This window comes from Rattus norvegicus, chromosome 15 (genome assembly GCF_021556685.1).
Source record: "Rattus norvegicus strain SHRSP/BbbUtx chromosome 15, alternate assembly SHRSP_T2T, whole genome shotgun sequence".
NCBI classification, from domain to species: domain Eukaryota; kingdom Metazoa; phylum Chordata; class Mammalia; order Rodentia; family Muridae; genus Rattus; species Rattus norvegicus.
This window is the reverse complement of record NC_141548.1, coordinates 10,818,373-10,845,313: the sequence shown is the minus strand read 5'-3', so window position 1 is coordinate 10,845,313 and position 26,941 is coordinate 10,818,373. Positions and strand designations below refer to the sequence as shown.

The 26,941-nt window shown below is 44.9% G+C and overlaps 1 protein-coding gene across 2 annotated transcripts; it reads right to left on the bottom strand.

Moving 5' to 3' along the window:
• Nr1d2 (nuclear receptor subfamily 1, group D, member 2) lies at positions 1 to 26,446 on the bottom strand. 2 transcript variants are annotated; one of them, NM_147210.2, is given in 8 exon segments: positions 1 to 2,862; positions 4,085 to 4,295; positions 7,605 to 7,790; positions 10,573 to 11,198; positions 12,559 to 12,703; positions 15,883 to 15,971; positions 17,372 to 17,638; positions 26,184 to 26,407. In NM_147210.2, coding segments are annotated over 8 exon segments (1,737 nt in total). In that variant the 5' UTR covers positions 26,200 to 26,407; the 3' UTR covers positions 1 to 2,665.
• Between the last annotated feature and the right edge of the window lie 495 nt (positions 26,447 to 26,941).

The window sequence follows — 26,941 nt, the reverse complement described above, 5'->3', positions numbered from 1 at the left end:
TACATTCAGCAAACTTTATATTGCAAAAAGATAAAGAACAACTGAGACAGGTGTTTGCTTTCCTGCACAAGAATACATCTACCTGAGCTCCTCTCACAGCTTTGCTTTGCAATGTTCACATAACACGTATCAATTCTGACCCAATCACAATGGCAATTTCTTACAATGTAGATATGAAATCTATATACTAATCTACTGAAATAATCTTCAAAAATTTTTATCTGCGATTAACCATTACCATACTTCATCCCAAGATGTCTCTCCTTTTCTTCAGTGTTCTCTCTCTGGAAGCTGGAATCCTTTCTCATATCATGTAAAGACATACTAAAAGCACAGGAAAAAAAATGGTTCATCTTGTTAACATAATGCCCGTAAGTCTGGTGAGATAATGCCCATATTTTAGCCTTGAAACATAAAGTCAGAGTTAAAGCGTCACTTAATCCATACAGTACATTGTTAATTATCCACAGTGCCCCAGAAGTTCCCTATCTGGCTGATCATCTATTGTTAGACCATGACTCAATCAAGAATGTGCTTGTATGCGGCTGCTGGCTTCATTGTAGAATCAGAATGCTCATCCTTGGGCTACTTCCAAATACAGGAATACTACAGGTGGCATAGGAACTATGGATTTTGTTTCCCGTTACTTCAGGAAGAATTTATTGAAATAAAATTTTACGAGACAAAATACAAATCTACATGCTTCTATCTAGGTGTGTACATGTATATACTGACCCTAACTCAAGCATCACAAGCAACACTAACAGCTCTGGTTACATATTTCCAAAGACGCAAACTGCTTTAAAGATACATGTTATAAAGACACTTATGAAAAAGGCAAAAATGAAGAATCAACATAACCTTTGAGGTTTTCAGTATTACTTCACAAAGCTCTCTATCCCCCATAGAAGAAAACTATGCATTGGTTTATCCTTGAAAAAAATATAAAATGATAATGCTATCATGTAAAGAATTCACAAACCCTAGCTGTGTATCCCACGAAAGCCATACCCACTGAATGTAAACAGCAGTTATGGTCCCTACTGCATAACAGACGCACCATCAGCTTTCTTCTTCGACAACAGGGGTTTATCTTTTTCAAGCTCTCTTAACTGTACCACAGAAGTTCAAATCCTGTAGCAACAAGTTAGAACTACAAAATAAGGCATTCTGCTTACATGTCATAAAAGTAATAGGCATGCTTTAAATAGTAAAGCATGTTCTTAATGTCTTTACAATTTCACATAATCTAGCATTACACAGAAAATAATTTTGCCCCCAAAATACAATGAATTACAGCTCAGGGGGGAACAGGGGTGTTGTTCACGAATCTTTAACTTTGGCTACCTCTCCTACCACGATCTCTAAGCCTGTAGGTAGGTCACTTATTAAAGGTTTTTCAAATTATATTAAATCTAAATTGACAAAATCCCTGTAGTGTTATTTAAGGAAAGAAAGAAAAGTGGACTTGGCACAGACATGCCAATAGGTCACAAAGTTTTCCCAAACAAAACATCCTCCACACAGAATCCAAATCGGCCATCCACCTGCAGCAGGTAAGAAGCAGCAACACCACCTCTATTAATAGCGCAAGGTAGAAATCTGAAACACTGAAACATCTATTACCTTCAACTGCAGATTGTATCAAAGATGTATTCTAAAATCCATGTTTTTTCTGACCTGGATTTGACTGCTCATTACACTTTTACATTAAATGTTGCTTAAACAAAAATATGAGAATTAACTTCAGTATTCTACCATCTAAACATCATAAAGCAATGGTTATACATCAGCAGCAACAGGTAAAATGCACCTAATTTGGGTCCTTGACACCTCTTGTTTAAGTTTATTGTATGATAAAGTTCTTCACAGTTTAAAATATTGTGAAGTAAGATTTTATATATAATTATATTCACATACACACTATGTACACATACTATCTGAGGTGTCCATAAACCTGGAATATGTGTTTATCAGTAGGGAACCCCACTTGAGCAGGAACCCTGAATAAATTGGTGTGGACTGTCAAAGTTTCCCAGAAATGCTTAGAAATAAGACAAGAATATTATTATGAGCAATTATAATAAAAACTTCACCTTATTTACATAGTGCCTATCTCCCAAGAGGTAAAGACGCTTTATGGACATTTTTTCAGTATCTCTGTGAGGCAGGACATTGGGGACACTATCAATTATCATTTCCCACAACCCAGGGACTGCCAGGACCATGTACTTTGACAGTGGCAGAGCAAACCTCTTGGCTCTCAGTCTCCTTTACCACATTTCAGTCTTGTGGTACAACCGAATTCCTGGCACAAAGGGTTAATGTCTAAGTCCTCCTATATCTGCAATGTGCGCTAGATTTATACCACGGGGAGATCAAATGGTATTTTGGCTTTGGCAGATGAAAAAGTCTAACATTCAGTGTGATTATAATTCAGTGTAACTTCTCCAGTCTAAGTGCAACACAGCTGGTTGGTCTACAGGGAGGGTGGGCCAATGTCTAACAAGACAATGAGTTCTCATCTGAACAGCTACTGGTGACTGACTACAGACAGTCCAGGACCTGGCGCTAAGTCCTTTTCTATTTTCACAATATGGTATACACATATAAATAAACATCTCAGCATAAAATGTACATTAGCATCAGTTTATGTTCAAAGGCCTTAAGGATGAACTTTAAAGGCCAAGAGTTCCTCAGAGTGCATGTTGTTTAAAGATCGAAGATCTGGCAACTTTAGAAGTAATTTTGTAAAAATGGAGGCCTCATTTGGATGGTTTTTCATTATTAAGGTCCTTAGTGCACGGATGAGTGTTTCCTGCAGAGCCTCCACTGAGTTGACATTTTCAATTCCAGATCGATCTAATGGGAAGTAGAGAAAAGAGAAATATGAAGGGAAGACATGTTAGCAATAAATGATTCCTTACTCACTGACCACTACCAAATTTAAAATAGGGTTTTATACACTGCAACATACATAAACTGTAAAAATTCTCAGCTAAAGTAACATCAATAACAATAAAAAACGAGCCAGGGATACACGCCTTTAATCCCAGCGCTCGGAGGCAGAGGCAGCTGGATCTCTTGAGGCCAGCCCAGTCTACAGAGCAAGTTCCAAGACTGCCAAGGCTACAAAGAGAAACCTTGCCTTGGGGGAAAAACATTCCAGCCAGGCACTGTGCGCCTCACGCCTTTAACCTTGGGAGGCAAAGGCAGGCAGAGGTCAGAGGTCAAAGCTGGCCTGGCCTTCTCAGGTGCTTCCAGGGCAGCTACAGCTACAGCTACAGGCAAACCCTGTGTCGAATCACAGGAAAGGAAAATTCTCAATGGGAGATTCTACATAAATCTCACACTTGGTAAATCAGAATTCTTCAGTGAGTTGGAATTTCATTCATATAAGTTCAGAGGTTCTGATTTTCTTTTTTTCTAACATGTTTGGGTGTTTTGCTTACAAGTATGTCCCTGCACCACGTGCATGCCTGATGCCAAGTAGGATCCTCTGGGACTGGAGGATGGTTATGAGCCACTATGTGGCTGCTAGGAATCAAACCCTAGTTCTCTGGAAAATTCAGCCATTACTCTTAACTGCTGAGACAGCTTCCCAACCCAGTTTCCCATTTCTTTAAATTTGATGCTAACTTCAACTGCTTCTAACTGGCAAGATAAAACAATATAGTGCAGAAATATATCTTTACCACATGCAAAGTACGTTTCCACTCCATGCACAGTAGATTCCCTACTCACACCTCTTATTGTCCTCTCCTCTTGAAAGGGCTACTTACTGATTGCCACACAATGAATGTAACCACTGAGAGGAAAAACCTGCACCATGATGGCTACTATCTGAATGAGAGACCTTCAGAGAAAGTTGCTACAACCTAAATACAAGAAAGCGGGCTAAATACATCATGTGACTCAGGAGGAAACACCATGTATGGACTAAGACACTTACTCAAACAGTAAGTAATCCCACACTAGGTTCATATGGGGCAGCCCCTTTCTCTAGCAGAATTTGGAATGTGAAGAACAGAAGGATGAAACGATCAGTCGGCATGGCCAGGTTTAGGGCGGCCTGCTTGCTTACCTGCAGACACCAGAACAACAGCTGTGAACAAGCTCATTTCCTCGTCGCTGAGCTGGAGGCCATTCAGCTTCTCGCTGAACTCAAACATAGAGCTGAGCAGATCGCCTGCTCCCATGGAGTGCAGGTCATCCACACTGTACTTCTTACCACTCAGGAAGGTGACAGTCCGCTCCTTTGCATCAAATAACGAAGCAAATCGCACCATTAAAACCTGAGAGACAGAAAGTTCAGATGTATTAGAGGAAGTTCAGTTCTCACTGAACTACGATGTAACTATTGAAGTCAGTTAAGAAACATCCTTCATACAAAAGAAATTTCATAGAAAAGAAAATTGAATGTATATCTAGAACCACTTTAAGGCAGCAAATTCTCCACGAAAGCAAAATAAATCCCAACATCAAAAGACAATCTAATCTGCGATGCCAAGATGCTGAAGACTCTTAAATCCTATAAACAAAGATTCAGAAATTCAAGTATAAAATTAAAGTGAGCAATGACATTACTGAGTTTAAAAATGTGGCCTACAGAAAGATATGTATAGTATGCATTCACTTAGGAGTGGACATTAGCCATAGAGTGCAGGATAATGATGCTACAATGCACAGATCCAAAGAAACTAAGTAATACGGAAGGCCCAAGGGAGAACGCATGAATCTCGGTCCGAAGGGGAAACTGAATAGTCATCAGAGGTGGACGGAGAAGGAACTGAGAAGAAGGGGTGAGAAGGGGAAGGGGATGGCATGCAGATGGCAGAGAGGAGTGACAGGAGAGGGCGGGATGAGAATGGAAATCACTGGGGGGCACCTCTGATGACCAGCTGGATGCCTGGATGGGGACGAAGGTTCAGAGAGTCTGTGGGGGTGACCTAGCTGAGACTCCTACCAGTGGGGAATACAGAGACTGAAGTGACCACCTCCTGGAGCCAGGCAGGACTTCCAGAGGAGAGAAGGGGACATGAGTCTACCCATAAAACCTTCAACCCAAAATCTGTCTTCCATATAAAATGTACAATGGAGCAGAGACTGAAGGAACACTTAACTTAATGACTACCCCAACTTGAGACTGATCCATTTGAAGGAGCCAACCCCTGACACTATTAATGAACTCTGCTACAGTCGCAGAGAGGAACCTAGCGTAACTGTCTCCTGAGAGCCTTCGTCCAGCAGCAGATGGAGGCAGATGCAGAGACCACAGCAAACATCAGGCACAGGTCAGGGAGGCTGGTGGAAGAGTAGGGGGAAGGACTAAGGGAGGCTGAGGGGTTAAGGGTACCACAAGAAAACCTACAGGGTCAACCTGGGTTCATGGAGGCTCACCGAGACTGAACCACCAACCAAAGAGCATGCTTGGACTGGACCTAGGCCCCTTACACACATGTAGTAGATGTGCACCTAACAAGTACAGTGGGGCTGTCTTGGTTTCTAGTCCCTGCCAATGGATTCCCTTCCCCCTACCTGAACTGCCTGGTTGGGTCCATTGTGAGAAGATGTGCCTAGTTCTGCTGGATCTAGTTGTCTTAGGGGGTAATATGCAAGAGGGATTCCCCTTCTGGTCAATGGGGAGACAGATTTGTTAGGGAGGGGCTGGGAAGAGGGGGGATGCTGTGAGCAGGATATTAAGTGAATAAAAAAAATTATTAGGGGAAAAAAATGAGGCTCGCCAAAGGCATTTATGAAACTGCCTAGGGTCTGAAGCATGCTTTGGGTGTCTATGGTGTAAGACAAGTTCTATTTCCGCCATTGCAGCACGGACAGTCGCTGCTCAGGACACCCATCAGTGCTGACTGACCGTATCACAGGACTGCAGCACGAGTCCATATCTCTCTGTGACATCAATGCAGTCTGTATGCCTCTCTTACATTGGGCAAAACCATTCTTCTACAATGCCCAAATAAAAGTGGACTGCCCAGACCACCCAAAGGGAAGCGAATCTCCTCTGCTAATGGTGCTAATTTGAAGTCGCTGTTCGCCTGCCACTGCTTTTTCACTCTCTATTCCAGCTTCTCTTGTAGACATGCTCTGTTTGTGCCTGTGCTTGGACAGCCAAGGCTGCCCCTCCTGTAGGTGGGCTGGCCAACTGCTGCCTCCCCGTGGTGACTTAGAGGTCGCTTATACAAAGCTCTGAAATTTGAAGGGACAGTAAGAGTTGAATAGTGGGCCAGACCTTTAAACTCTTGAGCAGGGTGATAAGGGACCAAACATATGTTAGACCCTGATGAGTTGCACAAATGTCAACTATCAGGTACTCTTGGTGTTAAGTGCTGGCCTTCACAGACTGTGCCTGGCTGGAGCAACCTCTAGTCTTTGCTCACTCTCCTGGGTCTCATTTCCTCTTTCCTTACCCAACTTCCACACAAGCCTTTGCCTCAGCCTCTGTTGCCTGGACTATCTAGACTGGAACATAAAAAGCACCACTTTGATAATACACCATCCCTAGAGTAACCAGCAACACTGGGCCTTTCAGTTTAAAGGAACCCAATGAAACTTAGGTTTTCAATCAGAGGGTTTCAAGTCAGTAGCTGATGCAGTCCACTTGTTTTGGAGAAGTAATTCTTGCCCAGAGGTGACTAGTATATCACGCCTAGGATTCCAACACAAGTCCTGGACTTAAAGATTACGTTCTTTCCACTCAGAGTTTAAAGGTCTGGCCCACTAGATGTTCAACTCTTATTGTCCCCTCAAATTTCAGAGCTATGTGTAAGCGACCTCTAAGTCACCACTGGGAGGCAGCAGTTGGCCAGCCCACCTACAGGAGGGGCAGTCATGGCTGTCCAAGCACAGGAATGAAGCATGTCTTCAAGAGAAGCTGGAGTGGAGAGTGAAAAGGCAGTGGCAGAACCACACAGCGGCACATCCCAAACTCAGGAGGACACGGTGGCACACCTCAAACTCATCAACTGGGAGCGAGACAAGAGAGGGAAATTGAGGCAATCTGGACTACTCAAGACCCTATCTCAAAAGCAGTGACTGAGGACAAGCAGCCAAGAATCCCAAGAAAGGGCAGCACAGAGATGTCTACTGAGTCCTAAATATTCTATATACTTGTAAAAGTAGAAACCATAAGGCAATCTCCTTTCTTGGGTTTTTGGGGTATCACTTTTGTTTGTTTTGGAGACACAGGATCTCACTATGCAGCCCAGGCTTGCCTCGAACTCAGAGACTCACCTATCTCTACCTCATAAAGGCTGGGCCTAAAGGCATGCGCCACCATGCCACACACAACCCACTCTCCTTACTTATTCTGTACTCAATAGAGAAAACAGCAGACTCAGCTTCTGAGTGTCTTAAGCAAAAAAACAATATGTCTACACCTGAAACTACCAGCAGAACTTGTAACTCACTGGGGTGAGTTCAATACTCCAGTCCCAAGTAGCTCAATGTACCTGTCCCTCCCTTCTTGGAACCCTGTGATAGTTACTGTTTTGTTAGTTTGAGACTCTGAACTATCAACATTTATTTAGAAAAGAAAGAAGAATTAAATACATGGCTTTGCATCAACAGTCAGGATAAATGAAACTTACCTCAAAAGTCCCAGCTTTTAACAGGTTGACCTGATCATGCTGAGACAGATCTCGGAAGCCAGGAATACGTTTTGCAAATTCTACCACCTCTTTTACTGCTGGGGTAAAACTCATTGAAAATTCTTCCCAGATTTCATGTCCAGATTTCTGAGGATCCACATATGGAGACTTGCTCATAGGACAAACCTAATTTACAGGAAATAGAAAAACTCTTAAATAGAATTCCAAGTTTCAGTTTAATCGTGAGAAACCACAACATGAAGTGACTTCTAACTCAATCAAGGTCTTCCATTAACCGTTTCTCTGAATGCATCTCTCCTCCACACAGGAATTCTCACCACAGTAAATACAGTTACACATCTTCAATGTACATAAGAAAATGTGTGAGTTCTAAGCAATGAAAGGTGGGTAAATACTTTAAAATGGAGGTTTACAAATCACATATTCAGGCTGGAGAGAGGGTTTAGCAGTAGTAAACTGCTCTTGCAGTTCAGTTCCCAGCACACACAGCAGGGGCTCATCCAGGGGCCTCCTTCAGCACCGTCACACATGTGCACATACCCACACTACTCACACATACACGTAATTAAAATTAAAACAGCCAGATGTGATGGCACATGAGTTTAATCTCAGCACAAAGGAGGAAAAGGCATGAGGATCTCTGAGTTCAAGACCAAGTGGCATACACATTTAGTTTAAGGCCAACCAGAAGTGTGTAATAAGAACCTCTCTCAAAACAAAAAGCAATTAATAATAAAATTAAAAATAAATAGAAATCACTTATCCTGTACACTTTAAAAGCCTTGTAAAGCTTTAATCCCAATACTAGGAGGCAGAGACAGGCAGATCTCTATGAGTTCTAGGCCAGGCATGACTACATGAGACCCTGTCTCAAATGTGCTTTTAAAAGCCTCATGGCAACCTAATTTAAACAGCTATGGACCCGACTGTAGGAGGTAACCCTATAGGAGGAAAACACTGCATAAACAAGAGCTTGGAAAACCTCTTGCACGGGCAACAGCTGCCACCTCACACACGTACACATGTACAGTGCCTTGAATTTTGAAAACAGATTTACTTCTCACCCTGGCTATTATGGTCAATTATACCCATATAATCTTTGTCTTTTCTGCTAGTAGATGAAATCCAGAGTCTTTTAGCACAAGTTAAGAAAGAGCTCCTCTACAAAAGTTACAGCTCAGTCCATAATTACCTTCTCTTAGTTGAGTACATGATCCTCTGAAAGGCTCAGTGCCTTATCCAAACACAGTGAGGTTACAAACCTCTATTTACTTCTGATTTCAGAGCTTATTTATTCTCAATAAACAAAAACACTTCAAGTTCAAGAAGAAAGGTAGTGTAAGGTACCTCGATTTAAGAGGCTCACTCCTGGGACTAGATGTCACAGGGTGGGGTGGTACCCAAGGTGGGCTCCCCTTCTCTGAAAAGGGGGAGGATGACAGGAGGAGCTTGTAGGGGCAGAACTGGGAGGAGAGAAGGGAGTAGAGCTGTGGTCAGGGTATAAAGTAAGTGAAAATAAATTATTGGGGGGGGGGGATCACTGATCCTTTCTCTTGTTAATAATGCTGAGACTTAGGGACCTCCAGCCGTGCAGTTAGGAAACTGACTGTGGATATGAGGCACACCTTCTAAACATGAGCGAGGAAGCCAGGGAAGCTGCAGGACTGCTATAAAGATATGGAACATGGTCTATCAGTAGAACTAGCCCTTAAACTTCCCTTAAACCCATAGGAACAGAGGACGGAGAGGAGCCCTAAGCCTGGAGACTGCTATGAAACCAGTGCCTAAAAAGCCTACAAGTGCTTGAAGGAGAGAGAGTCCTTGCACCTGAAGCACCCGGAGGCCACCCTCAGACCTCAGACACTGGGAAGAGAACATGAAGACTGTAGTAGAATCAACTGTTTTTAAGATTAAGAAAAAAGATAACTTTAATTACCTGGCAGCTGAAAGCAAGCACTACACCAAAAGACCTCATGGTTTAAACTGGAAATGACATGGACACTTTTGTTCTGATGAAATTCTGGCTGACCATACACACTGTATTTTTGTGTAGAATGTTGATCATGATGAAATGAATTTGATATGAATATTAACTGATCTCAGGATAAAAATCTTAGAAATTAGTCTACTAAATTATTCCTTCCCAGAACTCTGGAGGCAGAAGCAGGCAGATTTCTGAGTTGAAGGCCAGCCTTGTCTAGACTGAGTTCCAGGACAGCAAGAGCTACACAAAAAAAACCCTATCTGAAAAAAAAATTATTTATGTTATTTATTTCTTCATTCTCAAATTATAAAATATCTATCACCAAAGCTCTTTCTATTCCACATGACTAGTAAAACCTCTCTGCTTAGCAGTGATGCACCCTGAAGTCCAATGATCCACAAGATCACTTAAACTCAGGAGCTCAAAGCCAGCCCAGCCCGGGCAATATCCCAAGATTGTTCCCACAAAAACAACAAAAAGAAATCAAAGAAGGTGAACCAACCCTTTGGAGAAAGATCCCATAGCTAATGAAATACTAAACGATCAGAACACCTACATTTCCAAAGACACTTCCAGGAATTATAGGATCAGTTCTGTGTCAATCATATTTTTTTTTTTTTTTGGTTCTTTTTTTCGGAGCTGGGGACTGAACCCGGGGCCTTGCGCTTCCTAGGTAAGCGCTCTACCACTGAGCTAAATCCCCAGCCCCTCTGTGTCAATCATATTTTATACAAATCTTATTCCCACAGTAGCAATTAAAGCACAAGCTTGTACCTACTGTTGAGTGAAATTGAGTTACTCCTCATGTACTGCTTATTAACATTTCACTACAAACACTACACAAAGAGGCTTCTAGAAATCTCTTGGACTTTCTGACCCACCTCCCAACTCAGCAGCCCCCCAAAAGAAAACCTTCCAAGCTTTCCTTGATACAAGGTGAGCAAAGAATCGATTTCACTGTACCAGATGCATCCTCCCTCCAGTGCTGCACAGGTAGCTATTCCTGCTCTCAGTCTGAGAACATCCACCTACTGGAATCCTATCACAGACTCTTTGAGGGTAAGCACTGGAGAAGTTCACACAGTGTCCATTCGAAATACAAACGGTATGCCCGTTTGGGTAGTGCATCATGTTCCTCCCTTTGTACTGTCCACTGAGATGCTGCTGGCTCTCACTACAGGGGAAGTGGCTGTGAAGCCCACCGCCACGATGGTCATGATTTAAATTATATTGCTCCACATTCCTGGGAATCCGTTCTCCTCTATGGGGTGGCATGCTCTCAGATGAGTTTTCTCGATGTTCCTGATTATACAGAAAGGTATCCTTGTGGGCTCTGGTCACCATGCCAATCACTTCCTCCTTTGCAAAATCAGAAGGAGGAGGGGTGCTTTTGATGTTTTCTTGCTCCAGCTGGGGCTTGGGCCGCAGCTGCTCCTGAGCCGGTGGTACTGACTGCTCATGCGGCTCTGCTAAGGTGTCACTCTGCAGGTGGCCACCGAACTGGGTGCTCATCATGGTCTTCATTGCACTTTGCATCTCAATTAGCATTCTCTGTTTTTCACGCTTGGGAATCCGGCCAAATCGAACAGCTATGAAGAGAAAGCTAATTAGCCTCTATATCCTAATAAATGACACAAAACTGCTCTGAGACCCATGGCTTCTTGTCATATAAGTACAGAGTATCTACATGTCCTCAGCCTAAGTTTTTCTAACTTTGCATGTAGATCCAGTAAAGGATATGGGAAAGAAGAGAAAACTTTCCAAAACAAAGAAAAACATGATTTTACTTAAGCAAAAATCTAAGCAACATGGAAATATAAGACCTGCAAGAGAAAGCATACCAGCACTTCACTAAAGCCAGGCAAGCCACACAGCACTCTGGACAATCTCTGTGAGCTCCAGGCCAACCAGGACTACACAGGGAGACCCCACCTCAAAAAGAAAGTTTAAAAAAAACTAAGACCGATGAGAAGACAGCTCAGTAAGTAAAAGTACCTGACCCGAGGTGATGATAATACAGTACATAATAAATAATATATATATGATTTTTATGTGTATTGATGTTTTGCCTGCATGTGTATATGCATATATATTGCACATACTGTGCCACAGATAACAGAAGAAAGCATCAGGATCCCCTGGTGTGATGGTTTGCATATGCTTGATCCAAGGAGTGTCACTCTTAGAAGGTGTGGCCTTGTTGGAGGAAGTGTGTCACTGTGGGGTGGGACAGGTTGGAGACCCTCCTCCTAGCTGCCTGAGGATGCTCAGTCTGTCCCTGGCTTCCTTTGGGTGAAGATGTAGAACTCAGCTCCTCCTGCACCATGCCTGCCTGGGTGCTGCCATGCTCCCTAAAACTTGCATTGATCATGGTGTCTGTTCACAGCACTAAAACCCTAACTAAGACACCTGGTATGGAGTTACAGGCACTTGTGAGCCACCCTGTAAATACTGGGAACTGAATCTGAATTCTCTTCGAGAGTAGTGTGTGCTTTTATTCAACTGAGCTATCTTTCTGCACCAAGTAAATCCTGCCCTTCATCCCCAGAAAAAGAAAACTTAAAATCATTTAGGAGAAGCAGTAAATGGTGGCACACACCTTTTAATCCCAGAACTAGAAGGCAGAAGCAGGCAGATCTCTTAAGTTAGAGGCCAGCCTAGTCTACGAAGTTAGTTGCAGGACAGCCAGGGATACACAGAAAAACCTTGTCTCGAAAAAAAAAATCATTTACGAAAAAATGTGAGTCAATTTACAAAAAGCAACATAAAGGGCAACCGTACCAATGGCTGCCTCTGAGATGACAGCGCTCATTCCACCATAATGAGTTTAAGTCTAGAGGAGGTCACAATGTGCTTTCTGAATCTGGACTAAGCACCCTGAGGAGCCTGGTACCTGCTGACCATCAGTGACCAACCTCCTTTGCACACTCTCCCTGGGCAGGCGCTTACCGTCCCGCGACATTCCCACGGACAGACACTTCTTGAAGCGGCACTGCTGGCAGCGGTTCCTGTTCATCCTCATGATGGAGCAATTCTCGTTCTTCAGGCACTTCTTGTACTGGATGTTCTGCTGAATGCTCCTCCTGAAGAAGCCCTAGAGTAAAGGAAGATGGATCCGTCCACATAAAAACAGCCGCATCAAGTCCTCACCAGGACATTCCCATAGCACATACGCTAACATGTGGAGCTAGACCTACATCAAAGAAACAGAGTCCTGACCAAGAAGGCAACTGGATCCTCACTGGTCCCAATCAGTAGGTACTGCACTTAGCAAACAAACAAAACTCCTCTTCCAGCGGAAGGTTCTTTGTGCTGCTCCAAAGCACTGTTTTTATAAGCACTCCTGCTGCTAGACCTCAGCGGCAGCAGCCGCAAGCTTCACCTTGAAAGCAAGGCTCAAAAAACTTCCTTTTTTTTTTGGGGGGGGGGTCAGGGGAGCACGGTGAATGGATTTTAATTAATTAGCCCAAGGTGACCTTGAACTACTGATCCTCATACCTCTACCTCCCAAGTGCTGGGATGACAATCACATGCCACCATATCGAGCTTTCAAAACTTTTGAAACATAAAAGCTGACAGTTTGATAGCTGAATTCTATCACTAGAACCTTATGTTACAATAGCAGAGCTTGGTCATTTCTGGAACATTCTCTGCTGACACCAACAGAACAGACACACATTCTAGACGTCCCTGGCCAAAAGTCAACAGCACGTGTTATAGCACATGCCCACATCCAAGTAATGATCTAGGGAAAGAGGGTTCCCAGACTGATGACCATGAACAACTATCTTGACTACATAAACCAATAGCACATGTCCTAAGCCAGGTCTTCATCTACTCCTAGCTCAAGGTCCCCAAGAAAAATAGAAAACTCAATAAAAACAACCACAAAATCACTTTGAATTGCATATCCCCTTAATATTATAACTGACTACACATGATACATCTTAACTAAATATTAACCAGATATAAGACTTTTGCATTTTACTACTTTGATACTGTACACTTGGTTCGATTTATGCAAGAGCTAAGAAAAATGCATTTTTAAGAGTACTAAGGGCACGGTGATGGTGGCATATGCCTTGAATCCCAGCACTCTGGAGACAGACGCAGGTGAATCTCTGTGTGTTCTGCCAGCCTGGTCTATAGAACGAGCTCCAGGACAGCCAGTGCTACCCAAAGAAACCCTGTCTCAAAAACAAACCAAACAAATTAATAAAAAGGTACTAGAGTCTACGAAGTAGATCGGGTAAAACATTTGCCTAGCCTGTGTTAGACCTTGGGTTTCACTCCCAGCAGGGCACTGCCCCAAAAAGTATACATTTAGCATGATTTGGTGATACAAACCTGTATCACAGTAACTTGGGAAGTTGAGGCAGATTTTGATCTAAGCCAGCCTGGGGTACATCACAAGACTGTCTCAAACATACACCACCAAGATACTGATCAATTATTTATATTTATCTGTACAAGATACTGATCAGTTATTTGTATTTATCTACAGCGGTGGGGAGGGCTCAGTGGCTAGACGCGCCAGCCGCTCTTCCGGCACCCACATAGCAGCTTACAACCATTGCAGCTCTTGTTCTAGCCTCCACGGGCACCAGGAACTCAAGTGGTGCACAGACATACATTCAGGTAAAACAGGAACACACATAAAAAAGTAAGATACTTTTTTTTTCTTTTTTTTTTTTCTTTTTTTCGGAGCTGGGGACCGAACCCAGGGCCTTGCGCTTACTAGGCAAGTGCTCTACCGCTGAGCTAAATCCCCAACCCCAAGATACTTTTTTTAAAAGAGAATAATATATAATACATTTCATTCAAATTGTTTTATTTTCTAGCTGTAAACAAACATGAATCTCACTTTGAAATACTTCACTTTAATATATAATATATACTATACGACTCATTCAGAACTGGCCCAGAAAAGACTTGCTCTTTCTTATCTTATTCACCCTGCCACATCTGGCAAACTGGATTCCTACTCTAGCCTACAGCAAGAAAACAGCAAGAACACATGGTGATCTTGTTAAACTTTTTGGAAACAGGAAAAAGAGTTGGGCAGATTTAAGAGAGATTCCTGGAGGTAGGTGAGGAGGCAGGGCCACGTCAAGGAGGCTACCTAAGATTCCGGCTGCAGAACCAACTCTTTCCTGGCGTTCTACTTAAAACGACCTGACTCACTTGTGCTCTATGTTTGTTGCTGTTATTTGTTTGCTTGTGCTGTGTTTAAGATAAGATCTTGCTAAGTAGCTCAGGCTGGCCTACAATCCTCTTGCCTCAAGCACTATTTCTCAGCACAGTACATTTAAGTAAAAACTTAGCAGTTATTACCTGTCCACAGCACCTAACAGGATAAGATCTGATATGGTCTATGTTCCCCAAAGATCATGTTCTAGAAACCAACACCCAACATACAGTGTTGTATGGGTCACATGCTTTCTTGAATTGGCTAATGTTAATATGAAAATGAGTTTGTTATGACTACTACAGGAGCCAGGCATGGTGGTGCCTTTAATTCCAGAAGAGGCAGGTGAAGACCTCTGTGAGCTTGAAGCCAGCCTGGCTACATAGAAAAATCCTGCCTTACACAAAACAAAACAAAGTGAGCTATACACACTCAAGCTCACATTCTTCCACATGAGCACTGTGTTTCTATTCAATGCCTTCCACATTCCAACAGAAAGGCTCCCAAGATGCAGCCCCAGTCTCCAAACTTCTGAGGCAAATTAACTTTCAAACTACTCCACCTGTGGTATGCTCTGCTTAAACAAACAGACTAAAACCTAACTCAAATGTTGGTTTATATGTGCAGTGCCTACGCCTGTAATCCCAGCCCTTGGCAGAAGGCAGGATCACAAACACCAGGACATCTTCCACTGCCATACTCAGCAAGCAATAGGTCATCCTCCACTGCTGTACAAGCAAGTTCTGGGCCAGCCCTAGAATACCTCAGATTCTGCCTCAAAAGGAAAAAAAAAAAAAAGAAAAGAACTGTTCCAACAAGGCAGTACACTGCCCTATCTGTCCGGCTTATCCCTGTTTCCTGCCCATCAAGGCCCCTACCTGACTGGAGAGTGAACGGGCCAGAACTGACTGCTCCATCCTGAGTGACTAACCTGAGACAACAATTTACTTTTACGAGACTCTTAAAGCTGAAGAGGAACAGATTCCCACCCCCTCCCTTCTAAATAAACTGGACATTCACAAACCTAGCCCACTTTCTTTACTCCCAGAATTAGATTATTAGTAAGAAATAAAAGCTTTCTTTACCTTACAGCCTTCACAAGCATGAACTCCATAGTGGAATCCTGAGGCCACATCCCCACAGACTTTACATAGCAGAACCATGCCACTAAATTCTAGGGCACAAACAGACAGGAAATAAAAAGCTGGAGGAGTCGCTCAAACACTTTTTCCAACTGAATATTTTATCTCATTCGATTTGCAAGTGCTTTGAAACAGTACCTTTGTAGGCTAGAAAAAAAGAATCTCTACTAAATTAACAAAGGGGGGTTGGGGATTTAGCTCAGTGGTAGAGCGCTTGCCTAGGAAGCGCAAGGCCCTGGGTTCGGTCCCCAGCTCCGGAAAAAAAAGAACCAAAAAAAAAAAAAAAATTAACAAAGGAAAACCAGTCCTTTCTCCTCCCCCCCCCCCAGCCCCTACAGAGGCCCTTGCCCACATGAGGACAAGTGCACCAAACTGCAGCCCCAGCAAGAGCTGACCTTTACTTTTTTGACAATTTTAAGCATGTGTGGAAATTTTATCATTCTGTAGTTACCTTATGTCAGACACGCAACAAGAATTAAAAAAACAATTCTAGATAAAAAAAAATTAAGAATTAAACAGAGAAATGAACCAATAGAAAATGCAGGGGTGATGGTGGCTGAAGAGATGGCTCAATGACTAAGAATACTTTCAGAGTCCAGGGTTCAGCTCCCAGCACCCACGTGGTGGCTAATAACACGGAACTCAGTCCCGCATCATCAGGTCTCCAACACACGTGGTGCACATATATTTCCAGGCTCACATACATACACATAAATTTAAAAAGCAAGCAAGTAAGTAAAATCTCTTCAAAAAAAGAAAATGTAAAGAAGGCTGGGGACATAATTAGTAAAGAGTGCCTGCCTAGTGAGCATGAGGCCTGAGCTCGAACCCCAGCATCAGTAAGAAACTTAAAGGTGCCAAGGTCTTGAGCTACGCTGCTTCCAATCAGCAAGAGCCAGGCAAGCCCCATGCCTCCGCTGCCTGACCTACCAGACCTGCTCCACCCGCACGGCTCAGGGAAGCTGCCTCACTTACCAGTGCAATCCCGCTTGGGTCTCCTAATCCCAAATGTTCCCAAGCCCAGCTACCCTAGTCCTAACGGCCCGGAAGTCGGTATTGTGCAGCAGCCTTCAGAAGATGTAGAGCTCTCAGCTCTTCCTGTACCAGGCCTGCCTGGGTGCTGCCATGTTCCGCCTTGATGATACTGGACTGAACCTCTGATCATGTAAGCCAGTCCCAATTAAATGTTTTTTTTTTAAGACTTGCCTTGGTCATGGTGTCTGTTCACAGCATTAAAACCCTAACTAAGACAACCCCATAGGACCACATAACGGCCAGCACCCAACAGAAAGTTAAAAGCATCACTGATATTTTGCCTCATCACTGACCATGGTTACCAGAGAGGGAATAGAGTATTGAGGCACCAAGTAACAAGCCTGGGACATAAAGACTACCTGCATTAGTGACAACGGTGTAGTACTAATGGACTTACTTGTCATTCCGCTGTGACTCTTGGTCATGCCAGGGGCACCAGGTTTGCCTGTTTTCACAGGACAGTCTGTGCGGTCGCTCTTGAGAACACCGTCAATGCTAGAGACATCCGTGTTCTTGGGGTTGCCGTTGGCATCACAGTTGGAGCTGTTTGGAGAAGACGGAACGGACGAGGACGAGGACTGGAAACTGTTCTCAGAGCCCTCGCTGTGACAGGAGGCAGGGCTGGAGGCAGAGCTGGAGGAACTGATGTAGGCAATCACACCTCCTAGGAAGCAGTGGAAGCAGACAGATACAGAATGATGCGCACATCTGACTTTCTCATGTAAATAGACTCCTTTACTGAATTGTTAAGAGATGTCACTAATTCCAGAAACAAAAAGTGATTGACACTATTTTTGAGATTCTTTATGTGTCATATTACTCCTTCCACAAAGGTCACACTTATGTTATACCCACTGATTACTGATTTGAGCATGAGAAAACCCTCAGTGCTTGTCTGTCACAAGCACACTGACCTAAGGTGACCTAAGGCTTTCCGTTTTCTAATCTCAGTACCTTCCCGGCTCACAGCAGCAAACTGCCACACACAAAACCTTCACTGGCTGAGCCTCAGCCTCCCCATCATTCCAGAGCTGGCTTCCCTGGCACTCAGCTGAGACACAGGCTAATAGGGGACAGGGATTTCATTTGGAACAGCAGACAAGGTCTCTGAATCTTGCTGCTCTGACATGCACTGAAGACAGGACTCCCCAGGGAGTCCACTTCCCTTTTGGACCCACACACCATTACACTTGTACACTCATCTTTATGCAGACACACTATGTGCCCTTCTAACACATTTACAGGTCATGTTGAAGAGTGGCAGAAGACACACAACTGTGCAAGAACAACATTAAGGTAAAGACTAACCCTATTATTAGGCCCCAAACACACCACAACCCCTATGCAAACTGGCCTGGCCTCTGCAAAACTGTAATCTTCTCAGAATGAGCAACAGTGTTTAAAGTCATTCTTAGGGTATAATTTTAAATTTCTTCCCTTAAAGAGATAAACTGCTACAAGAGTAACACCAAGGCCAAACATATAATTTTCCCAAATAAGTAATTATTTCCCAGACCAAATAAGTCCTCTTCTCTGCCAAGGTCCACTGTGTTTCTCCTGCCCCCATCATCAAATACTCAATGGTTCCTCAATGTACAGCAGAGACAAGAGACAATGGTCACCTTTCTCCAGCACTATATGCACCCAGCATCTGCCTGCATCCACCTATGTTTCTGTTAACCATAAGCACCTGGGCAGTGCTGTAATTCTCGGCACACTTTACAGGGATGAAGCCTGTCCCACCACATACTTTAACATCTACTTCTGAAGTCCACACTGACTAACAGATTCCAAGCACTAAAATATAAGTGGGAAGCCAGGGGGCCCCTGACAACCTAGATGATAGTATACATAAGGACCTGGAGAATTTCAAGTGCAGTGGGAGCATTAACTTGACAATAAAATGTAGGAGATAAGATATGGCTCAGAGAATTCCACTTTCCTAGAATGGATGAGACCCTGGGTTCAATCCTCAGTACTAATAAAAAAGAAAATAAATGTCCAAAAGATAATAGTTCTTTGGCCCAATTTTTGTAAAGATGGATCTGTGTTATCAGTTGTTTAAAAAAATTAAGTACGAGGTAGAAGGCGGCTCCGCAGACACAGACTTGTGCCACATGTGAGGATCAGACAGGATTCAGATTCTTAGAACCCAGGGAAGAAGACAGGTAGAAAAAGCTAAAGAGATGCTTAGCCATCAAGAGCACTTTCCCTGCTCTTGCTGAGGACCTAAATTCAGTTCCTAGTGCACACATCGACTGTTCACGATCACCTTTAACTCCACTTCCAGGAAAGCCAACACCCACTTCTGGGCTCCACAGGGAACCCTGCATACTGTAAGTACATAGGTGCATACATACACACCTTAAAATAAATGCCAGGTGGACATATGGCCTGCCTGTAATCACTGTGCTTGCATGGGAGGAGACAGTGAATCCCTGGAATCAGAATAGCCCACACAGTTCTGTAAGAAGACTTACCTGCCTTAACTATATAAGGTAGACAGCAATCAAGGGACACACCACACACCAGTCTCCAACCTCCACATACATGCATACCTGTGCACATGCCAACACGTATACACACAGAAACACACCTGCACCTATATGCACAATAATATAGTAATAATACAATATAAACAAACTACACAACAAAAAGTTGAGGTTCAAACAACCTTTCACATCCAGATACTTTCATTTACAGACAAGAAAAAGAAGGCACAGGACCTGCAGCCACTTCGCTCTATTGTATATTCACACTAATCACCCACATGCACGTTGGAAACCTCTGAGGAGAAAGGCACAACCACAGCTCTCTGGGAGAGGAGACAAGTGTCTCCTTGGCTAGGGAACTTCTTAGTATGTTAAAATTGCACTCATTTCACAAGATTCTTTTTTTCATTTATGTGCCTGAGTTTGTGTTCATGAATGTATGCCAAGTACGCATGGGTGTCCACAGAGTCCAGAAGAAGACATAGATCAGCTAGAGCTACTGGCAGTTATGAACAACCCAATATGAGTGCTGGGAACAAAATCTGGTCGTCTAAGTAAAACAGGATATGCTCTTAATGACCGAGCCATCTCTCCAGCCTCTACACTTCACTTTTAAGACAAAAGCAATAATTTACTAGGCCAGGCATGATGACATATGCCTGTATTTCCATTTACATGGGAAGTTAAGAGGATGAGGAGTACAAGGTCATCCTCAGGCACATATCAAATTGAGGCCAGATGAGCTTCATGAGAACCTCTCTCAAACAAATCACATACATTATATATTGCAAATGCATATATGCACACACATTAATGTAGGAAACTCCATCCCCATGCCACCCATTAAACCCATGTCTGACATCTGTAAAGGTTGGAGGTGTAAATCTGCTCTTCCTGGTCAGGCCCACTACCCACATGCTATTTGATGTGTGCTTCTCATCTACCCAAAGGGCAGCTAGGACCCCACAACTTGTACTTTTCTTGTAATGTGGTCCCTAGTCAATCATTCTGGACCAATAGCATCAGCATCTGTCTGCGAACTTGTTGGCAATGTACATTCTCAAGCCCACCCCAGTTCTACTGCATCAAAACCATGGAGAGGCTGAAATGATCACTGCAACCTCTTGATCTGGAGGGCAGCAGCAAACGTGGATCTTGCTATCCTGCCTTTCAGGCAAGTGACCTAGGTAAGAAACTGAAAAGATGCTCGATGGTCGAGAGTGTAAACTACTCTTCCCAGTCCCTGCCCAAACTGGACAATATGGCCTCAGAAATGGGCACTTTCACAAGCTCTTTGTCTATAGAAATTTAACAATGGCTACAATCAGAAAATTCAAACACAAACTGGCAAGTTGAGCATGGTGGGGCATGCCCCTAAGTCCCAGTACTTGAGAGGCAAGGCAAGAGGGATCCTGAGTTACACATGACAAGTGTGCCTCAAAACTAAAACAAAACAAGCAGGGGGCATTAACTGGCCAGTGACAGAGGTTGCAGTCTGCTACACACAACTGTGCAGTCCACTGAAACACCGTGTATCTCAGTGAGAGCCTTGAAGCCTATTCACTGCACCAGCTGTCTGCAGAGAACTTAGGAGATCTGAAGTAAACATCACAAACTCCAGGGTTAGCAAACTGCTACTGGGTTTACAGGTGTCTCTGCTCAGAGTAGGACACCAAGAAGAATATGTTCCCAGTGGAGCATCTCACTCTGCGTCTATAAGAAATACAGCCTTAGGCACTCAGTGCATACCCACAACCTGAGAAGATTAAAAACTAGGCTCTTGAAAACCTTCCTGGGACCAACACTGGAAGTTCCCGAGGTCTTCTGAGTACCTCTGCTGAGAAATAAACATTTAGAGCATAATGCCAGAAGTCAGGAAGCTGAGGCAGGAAGATCCCAAGTCCAAGGCCAGTTCTTACTGGGGTCAGGGTAGGGCAGGCTAAGATGCCAAGCACCCACATAAAATGTCAGGTGTGGTTTTATGTAACTCTGTGACTTCAGGACTGGGAGGAAGGGTTCAAGACAGGAGGATGACTCAGGACGGTTGGCCAGCCAGCCAAGCAAATGAGGCATGTGCAGGCAGCAGCATGGCATGGAGTGACGGCACTTGTGTGAGGGACAGGCGGTCTGCAGCTCTGTGTTCAGAAAAGACTGTCTCAAGGGAATTAGGAGGACAGCAATGGAGGAAAGTCAGCATCTTCCTCTGACCTCTGCACAACTGCACATACCACACACACTAAATAAATTTAGAAATCTGAGCAAATCCAGATTACTTAAAACTAGTCAAAAGTGCTGCTTGGGCCGTGGTAAGTTTTAAAACTTCCTTCACAAAAGCTCCAAAATAAAACATAAGAAAATGTCCTGGGGGTTGGGGATTTAGCTCAGTGGTAGAGCGCTTGCCTAGCAAGCGCAAGGTCCTGGGTTCGGTCCCCAGCTCCGAAGAAAAAAAAAAAAAAAAGAAAAGAAAAGAAAAGAAAAGAAAAGAAAATGTCCTGGACCAATCCAGGTCATATCTATCTCCAGTCTCTAGCAGGTTCAAGTGCTTGTATTCAACACCTTGAAGTCTCTGGGACCCATCCAGAAGCAGCTGCCTCTTCTGGTAAGATCTTCAATACTGATTTTCTTTCCTTTTCTCCTCTAGACACCTATCTACTAATCCGGTGAGCAAAGTGGAGGTTAAATGTAAACTTCCTAGAAGGTAAAGCTTACTGAGCAGCTCCTCTTGTGAAGAAAGAAAAGTGAAACTCTTAAGTCCTCAGGCAGTACTAAAGCCAACCATAAAATTACTCAATCTCCAGGTCACATCTCAGCCTTCCAAGTTCCATTAGCCCATTTGCAAATGAGGAAACTGGAGCTGAAAAACACTGAGTAAGGAGGCAGAATTCTAGTAAGCAGCAGAACCAGATACAAAAGTCACCCAGCCACCCAATGAATGAGTACACAAGATCACTCTTACAGAGAAGACCTGAACAAGCAAGTTTCTTTCCACCTCACCAACCCTGAGTCATCACCCATAAAACAGAAATATCTGCCAGTAATTGCAAGACTTAAAATGAAAGTGTACATAAAAGAGGTTATCATATTTTTTGTGCACACAGTCTCTGATGACAAAGCAAGAAATGTAAAATCCCTGATCCAGCAAATCCCAACACTTCCAGAAACAAGCAGAATGCACTTCTCAGAGCCTTGAGCTAAAATTAACTCGGGCAGCAGTCCTCTCTATTTTTAGCTGGAAGGGGAGTGGAGCTGGGCCAGGTTCCCAGTCAGGGCTTACCCAGGCATCAACTTCATGTAAGCCAGGAGTCAGTGCCCTCCTGTGGGCTGGGGTCCACTCTCTCCTCCTCTGGGATTATCTACCCTCCTGGAAAGGAGGCTCACTACCAAGTCACAACTATACTCTCCTGTTTTGTGCCTCATTTATTAGTAATTCCTCCTCACAGGTGTGTCTGCGGGTCCATGGCTCTGGAGCAATTTGGTCTCCCTCCTAAAAAGCTTTAACGATGAAGTGAAGAACTGTGAGCAGTGGTACCCAAGAAAGGGCAGAAGGCTGAGGCCCTCCACGAGCAGGGAGGGCAGAGGTCAGGAGGGGTAAATAACGCATCCACTGCTAAATGATGTATCCTGTGATAGATTATACTTTTCAGTAGGATTACAAAAAGGAGGTCTTAATATGATAAACTAGCAGTATTTTGGTTTCTATGTAAAGCACTAGAGGAGGGGAGACAAGAGCTAATCTGGGTCTGCAAAGTAAGCTAGCTTCTCTAACAACAGGGTTAAAAGAAGGGAACCAGCAAAATGATGACATCAGGGACGCTGACAGGGGCACCTGACCCTTTTCTCAGCCACAAGCCTATTTCTTTTTTTTTTTTTTTTGGTTCTTTTTTTCGGAGCTGGGGACCGAACCGAGGGCCTTGCGCTTCCTAGGCAAGCGCTCTACCACTGAGCTAAATCCCCAACCCCCACAAGCCTATTTCTTTATTGAGTGGATCTACACATTGTCTCCAACCTCACACAACAGATCCCTATACTTTAAAGATCCTCTAAGTCAGTGGCTTACAACCCTCCTAATGCTGTGACCCTTTAATATAGTTCTTCACATTGTGGTGACCCCCCCAACCATAACATTATTTGTTGCTGCTACATAACTGTAATTTTGCTACTGTATGAATTGTAATGTAAATATCTAATATGCAGGATATCTGATATGCGACCCCTTGCAGAAGGACTTGCCAACATTCCCTTACAGCACAGCAGTGACGTGGCCTTTGTAGATTCCATGTCTCACTAAACCGTTTGCCTGGGTAAGTTACCTAACTTTAATTTACACAGCCTTTCATTTTTAGGAAGCTGACAACAGTACCTTCTTTCATGACTTAACATGAGGGGCATATGGCCTGACCCAGGGAAATTACTAACAAGACACTGTGATGACTACTCTGCCATCTCTGTGCTGGGAGCAAGCTATCAGAGTACTGGAAAGACACTACCCCTCTCCTCATTACCCACCTCTCCTCTGCCCAGTCTTTTGCTGTCCCTTAATACAGGTCCAGGGCTTTTCTCTGTAGATGTTATTTTCAAACTCTCTTCTGAGCCCACTCACCTCACTAACTGCTCCAACACTTTCTACTCCACCCATGACCAGGGCCACTGTCCTGCAGATTCTCTCCAAAGAGCAGCCTCTGTCTGTGTGTCCCTCTGATGTTCTGCCACCAAACTGAAACCTAAGAATACACCATACAGGAACATTTTCCTAATTTTCAAAATGTGAGCCAAAGCTGTGGTTGTGAAATGGCTGCAATGACATCTCTTTTATAATACTCTGGAGAGTTTAGTATACACGATCGAGATCCTTCCGTGACAAAAATGCAGAGTGGATTTCTGTGAGTCAAGCACGGGAAGCAGAGACAGCATGCCATGATTCATAGGGCAGTATGATAAATGACCTATGGTTCAAAGTGTCAACTGATACCACTGAATTTGCCAACAAGATAATGTTTACAACACTCAAAACAAAGGTAAAAGGAATGCTATCAGCTTCATCTGGAAGGCAGAAACTGTAACCTAAACTCATTGTCAAATGATCAAGAAGAAACTCATGACTAACTGCAAATTTATGTATTTCAGACCAGGTGACAATTTCTGAACAACGGATGAAAACTAATTTCATATACTTCCCATGAAAAGGTTCCTAGCTGCCCCCAAGTCAGCAGAGCAATACGCCAAAGTGTGGGTGGGGGGCGAGGGGTGCTGCAAAGAATTAATCTACAACAGGGTCCAAAGCAAAGAACCCAACTTGAACCATGGAAAATGCCCAACCACTTCCACAGTACCCACTTCCTACATCCCAGAGGGCAACAGGGACGGGCAGGGGAAAAAAGCAATCAACAGTCACCAAAAAAAATGTTCACATTTTGGAGCTCCCAAAATCAAGACTAAATATTAACAATCTTGTCCTCCAAAGGCTCAAATCAGAGGAACCTAACCCAACTGATCCAATTACATTATCAAGTTACAAAGCTTGAAGAATCCATGTGGAGGGCAGGGTTAGAAGAGGCTGGCTGAATCTACCTCAATTTTGAGTGGAAAAAAAGGTTCACCCCCATGAATGGTGACTGAATATTTATATGCAGCAATGATTAGGAAAAACTATAGGCAATCATATCGATCATGAAACTATTTTGACCAGTGGTCTAAAAAGTCATAAAACATCTGTTAGAACAAGAATGATTTTTAAGAGTGCAAAGAACTCAAAAAATTCCAAATGAAAACTTCATTTGCTTCAGGTATAAAGGCCATCACTGGGGTCGACTAAAGAGAAGCTGGGAAGGTGGTATGACCATGTTGCAAGAAATGTACTATCTTTCTTTGGTTTCAGACAAAGTCGGTCCAGAACAAAAAAAAAAAAAAAACGGTTGGGTTTTGTTGTTGTTCTTTTGGCATTTCTGCAACTTTCTGCGGCCATCTGCCTCAAACACTTGGGTGCGAAGCTAAAAGATTTTTAATGTAAATAAAACTTTTATGTAAGGTTGTTAAATCCTAAATCACCAGTGTTCTGATCACAGGGAGCTGCATGCAGAAAAGCCCCTCCCCTCCATGCTTGAAAGGACTTCTGGGCTAAGCCCCCCTGGAGGCGGATTGCTCTGTACACGCCGTCCATCCGGAGGGTGCTGCACGACTCCCTCGGGCCTCTGAGCGAGAACGACCCACGCACTCCCTGCCTAGCAAGGTCAGCCCTGCCGGGGTCACCCCGGGACGCGCCGGCTGCAGCGCGCACTGCGGCGGGACAGACTCCCGAACTTGTGGCGCGTGCGCATGCGCAGCCGGTCCCGCAGTGGACAGCAGCGGGAGACCCGGGACCACGGCCACGTCACGGCGGAGGCCCCGGGGGCGGGGACTCGCGCAGACTGTGGGCTCCCCAGCGGCGCCGCCCCCACGTGTCCCTCCAGCCCCGGGGAATGTGGGTCACCGCGCGGCCTCACGTGTCTCCGCCCGCCACCGCCCAGCGCGCATTATGTAATGCCGCGTCACACGCTCGCGCAGCCAACCGGCGCCCGCGCCGCCGAACGTAAACACACCGTGCACGTGGCCCGTGCGGCAAGGCCATGTGAGGGGGGCGGCCGGCGCGCGGGGAGCCCGAGCGCGGGATTCCAGCAGCCCCACGCGAGACGGACGCACAGACACGCGATCCTGCGCCCCGAGCCTCCCTCCCGCTCTTACCCGCGTTCAGTTCCATGGCGCTCAGCGGGGTGCGGCCCTCACCGCGCCGCCCGGGGCTGCAGGCGGTGGGGCTCGCGGGCCCGCCTCATGAGCACCGGGTGCGGGCGGCTCCTGCGGGCCGCACGGCACAAGCGCGGCGCAGCGGCTTCCTGTGGCAGTGCTCGGCAGCGGGCACGGCAGCTGACGGGGAGGGCTCCTCAACCATGTGACCCGCGCACACCCCCTCCTCCGCCGCTGCCGCCGCCGCCGCCGCCGCGGGCAGTGCGGTAGCTCCGCCCGCTCCTCCTCCTCAGGCCTCCCGCTCCAACCTCCAGCTCCGCCCGCTCCTCTCTCCTCGACTCTCCCGCTCCTACTCTTGGCTCCGCCCGCTTCCTCTCTGCAGGTTCCGCCCACTATGCGCGTTCCTGACCTCTCCTTCCAATCCGTGAACTCACCAGCTCCTCCCTAGACCCGCCCTCTCCTTTTTCCTCCATTCCTCACACTCTTGCTCTGGACTTTCCCTACGTCCGGCACCGCCCCCTCCTTTGGTCACGCCCCCTCCCTCCCTGGACTTGGGCCCCGTCGGCCCCGCCCCCTCTGATGCTTCTGCTCGAGCCTCGCCCCCCTCTGCCCGGTCTGGCCCGGCCTTCCTCCCGGCTCTGGCCCCGCCCACTTCGCCTCAACCCTCTTTCCCTCCCGGCTACTCTGTCAGCCCCTTGTGCCTCTCGCTGGTGGATCTCTGGTTGCTAGCGGTTCTTCGCTCCCTCCCCGCTTCTTGC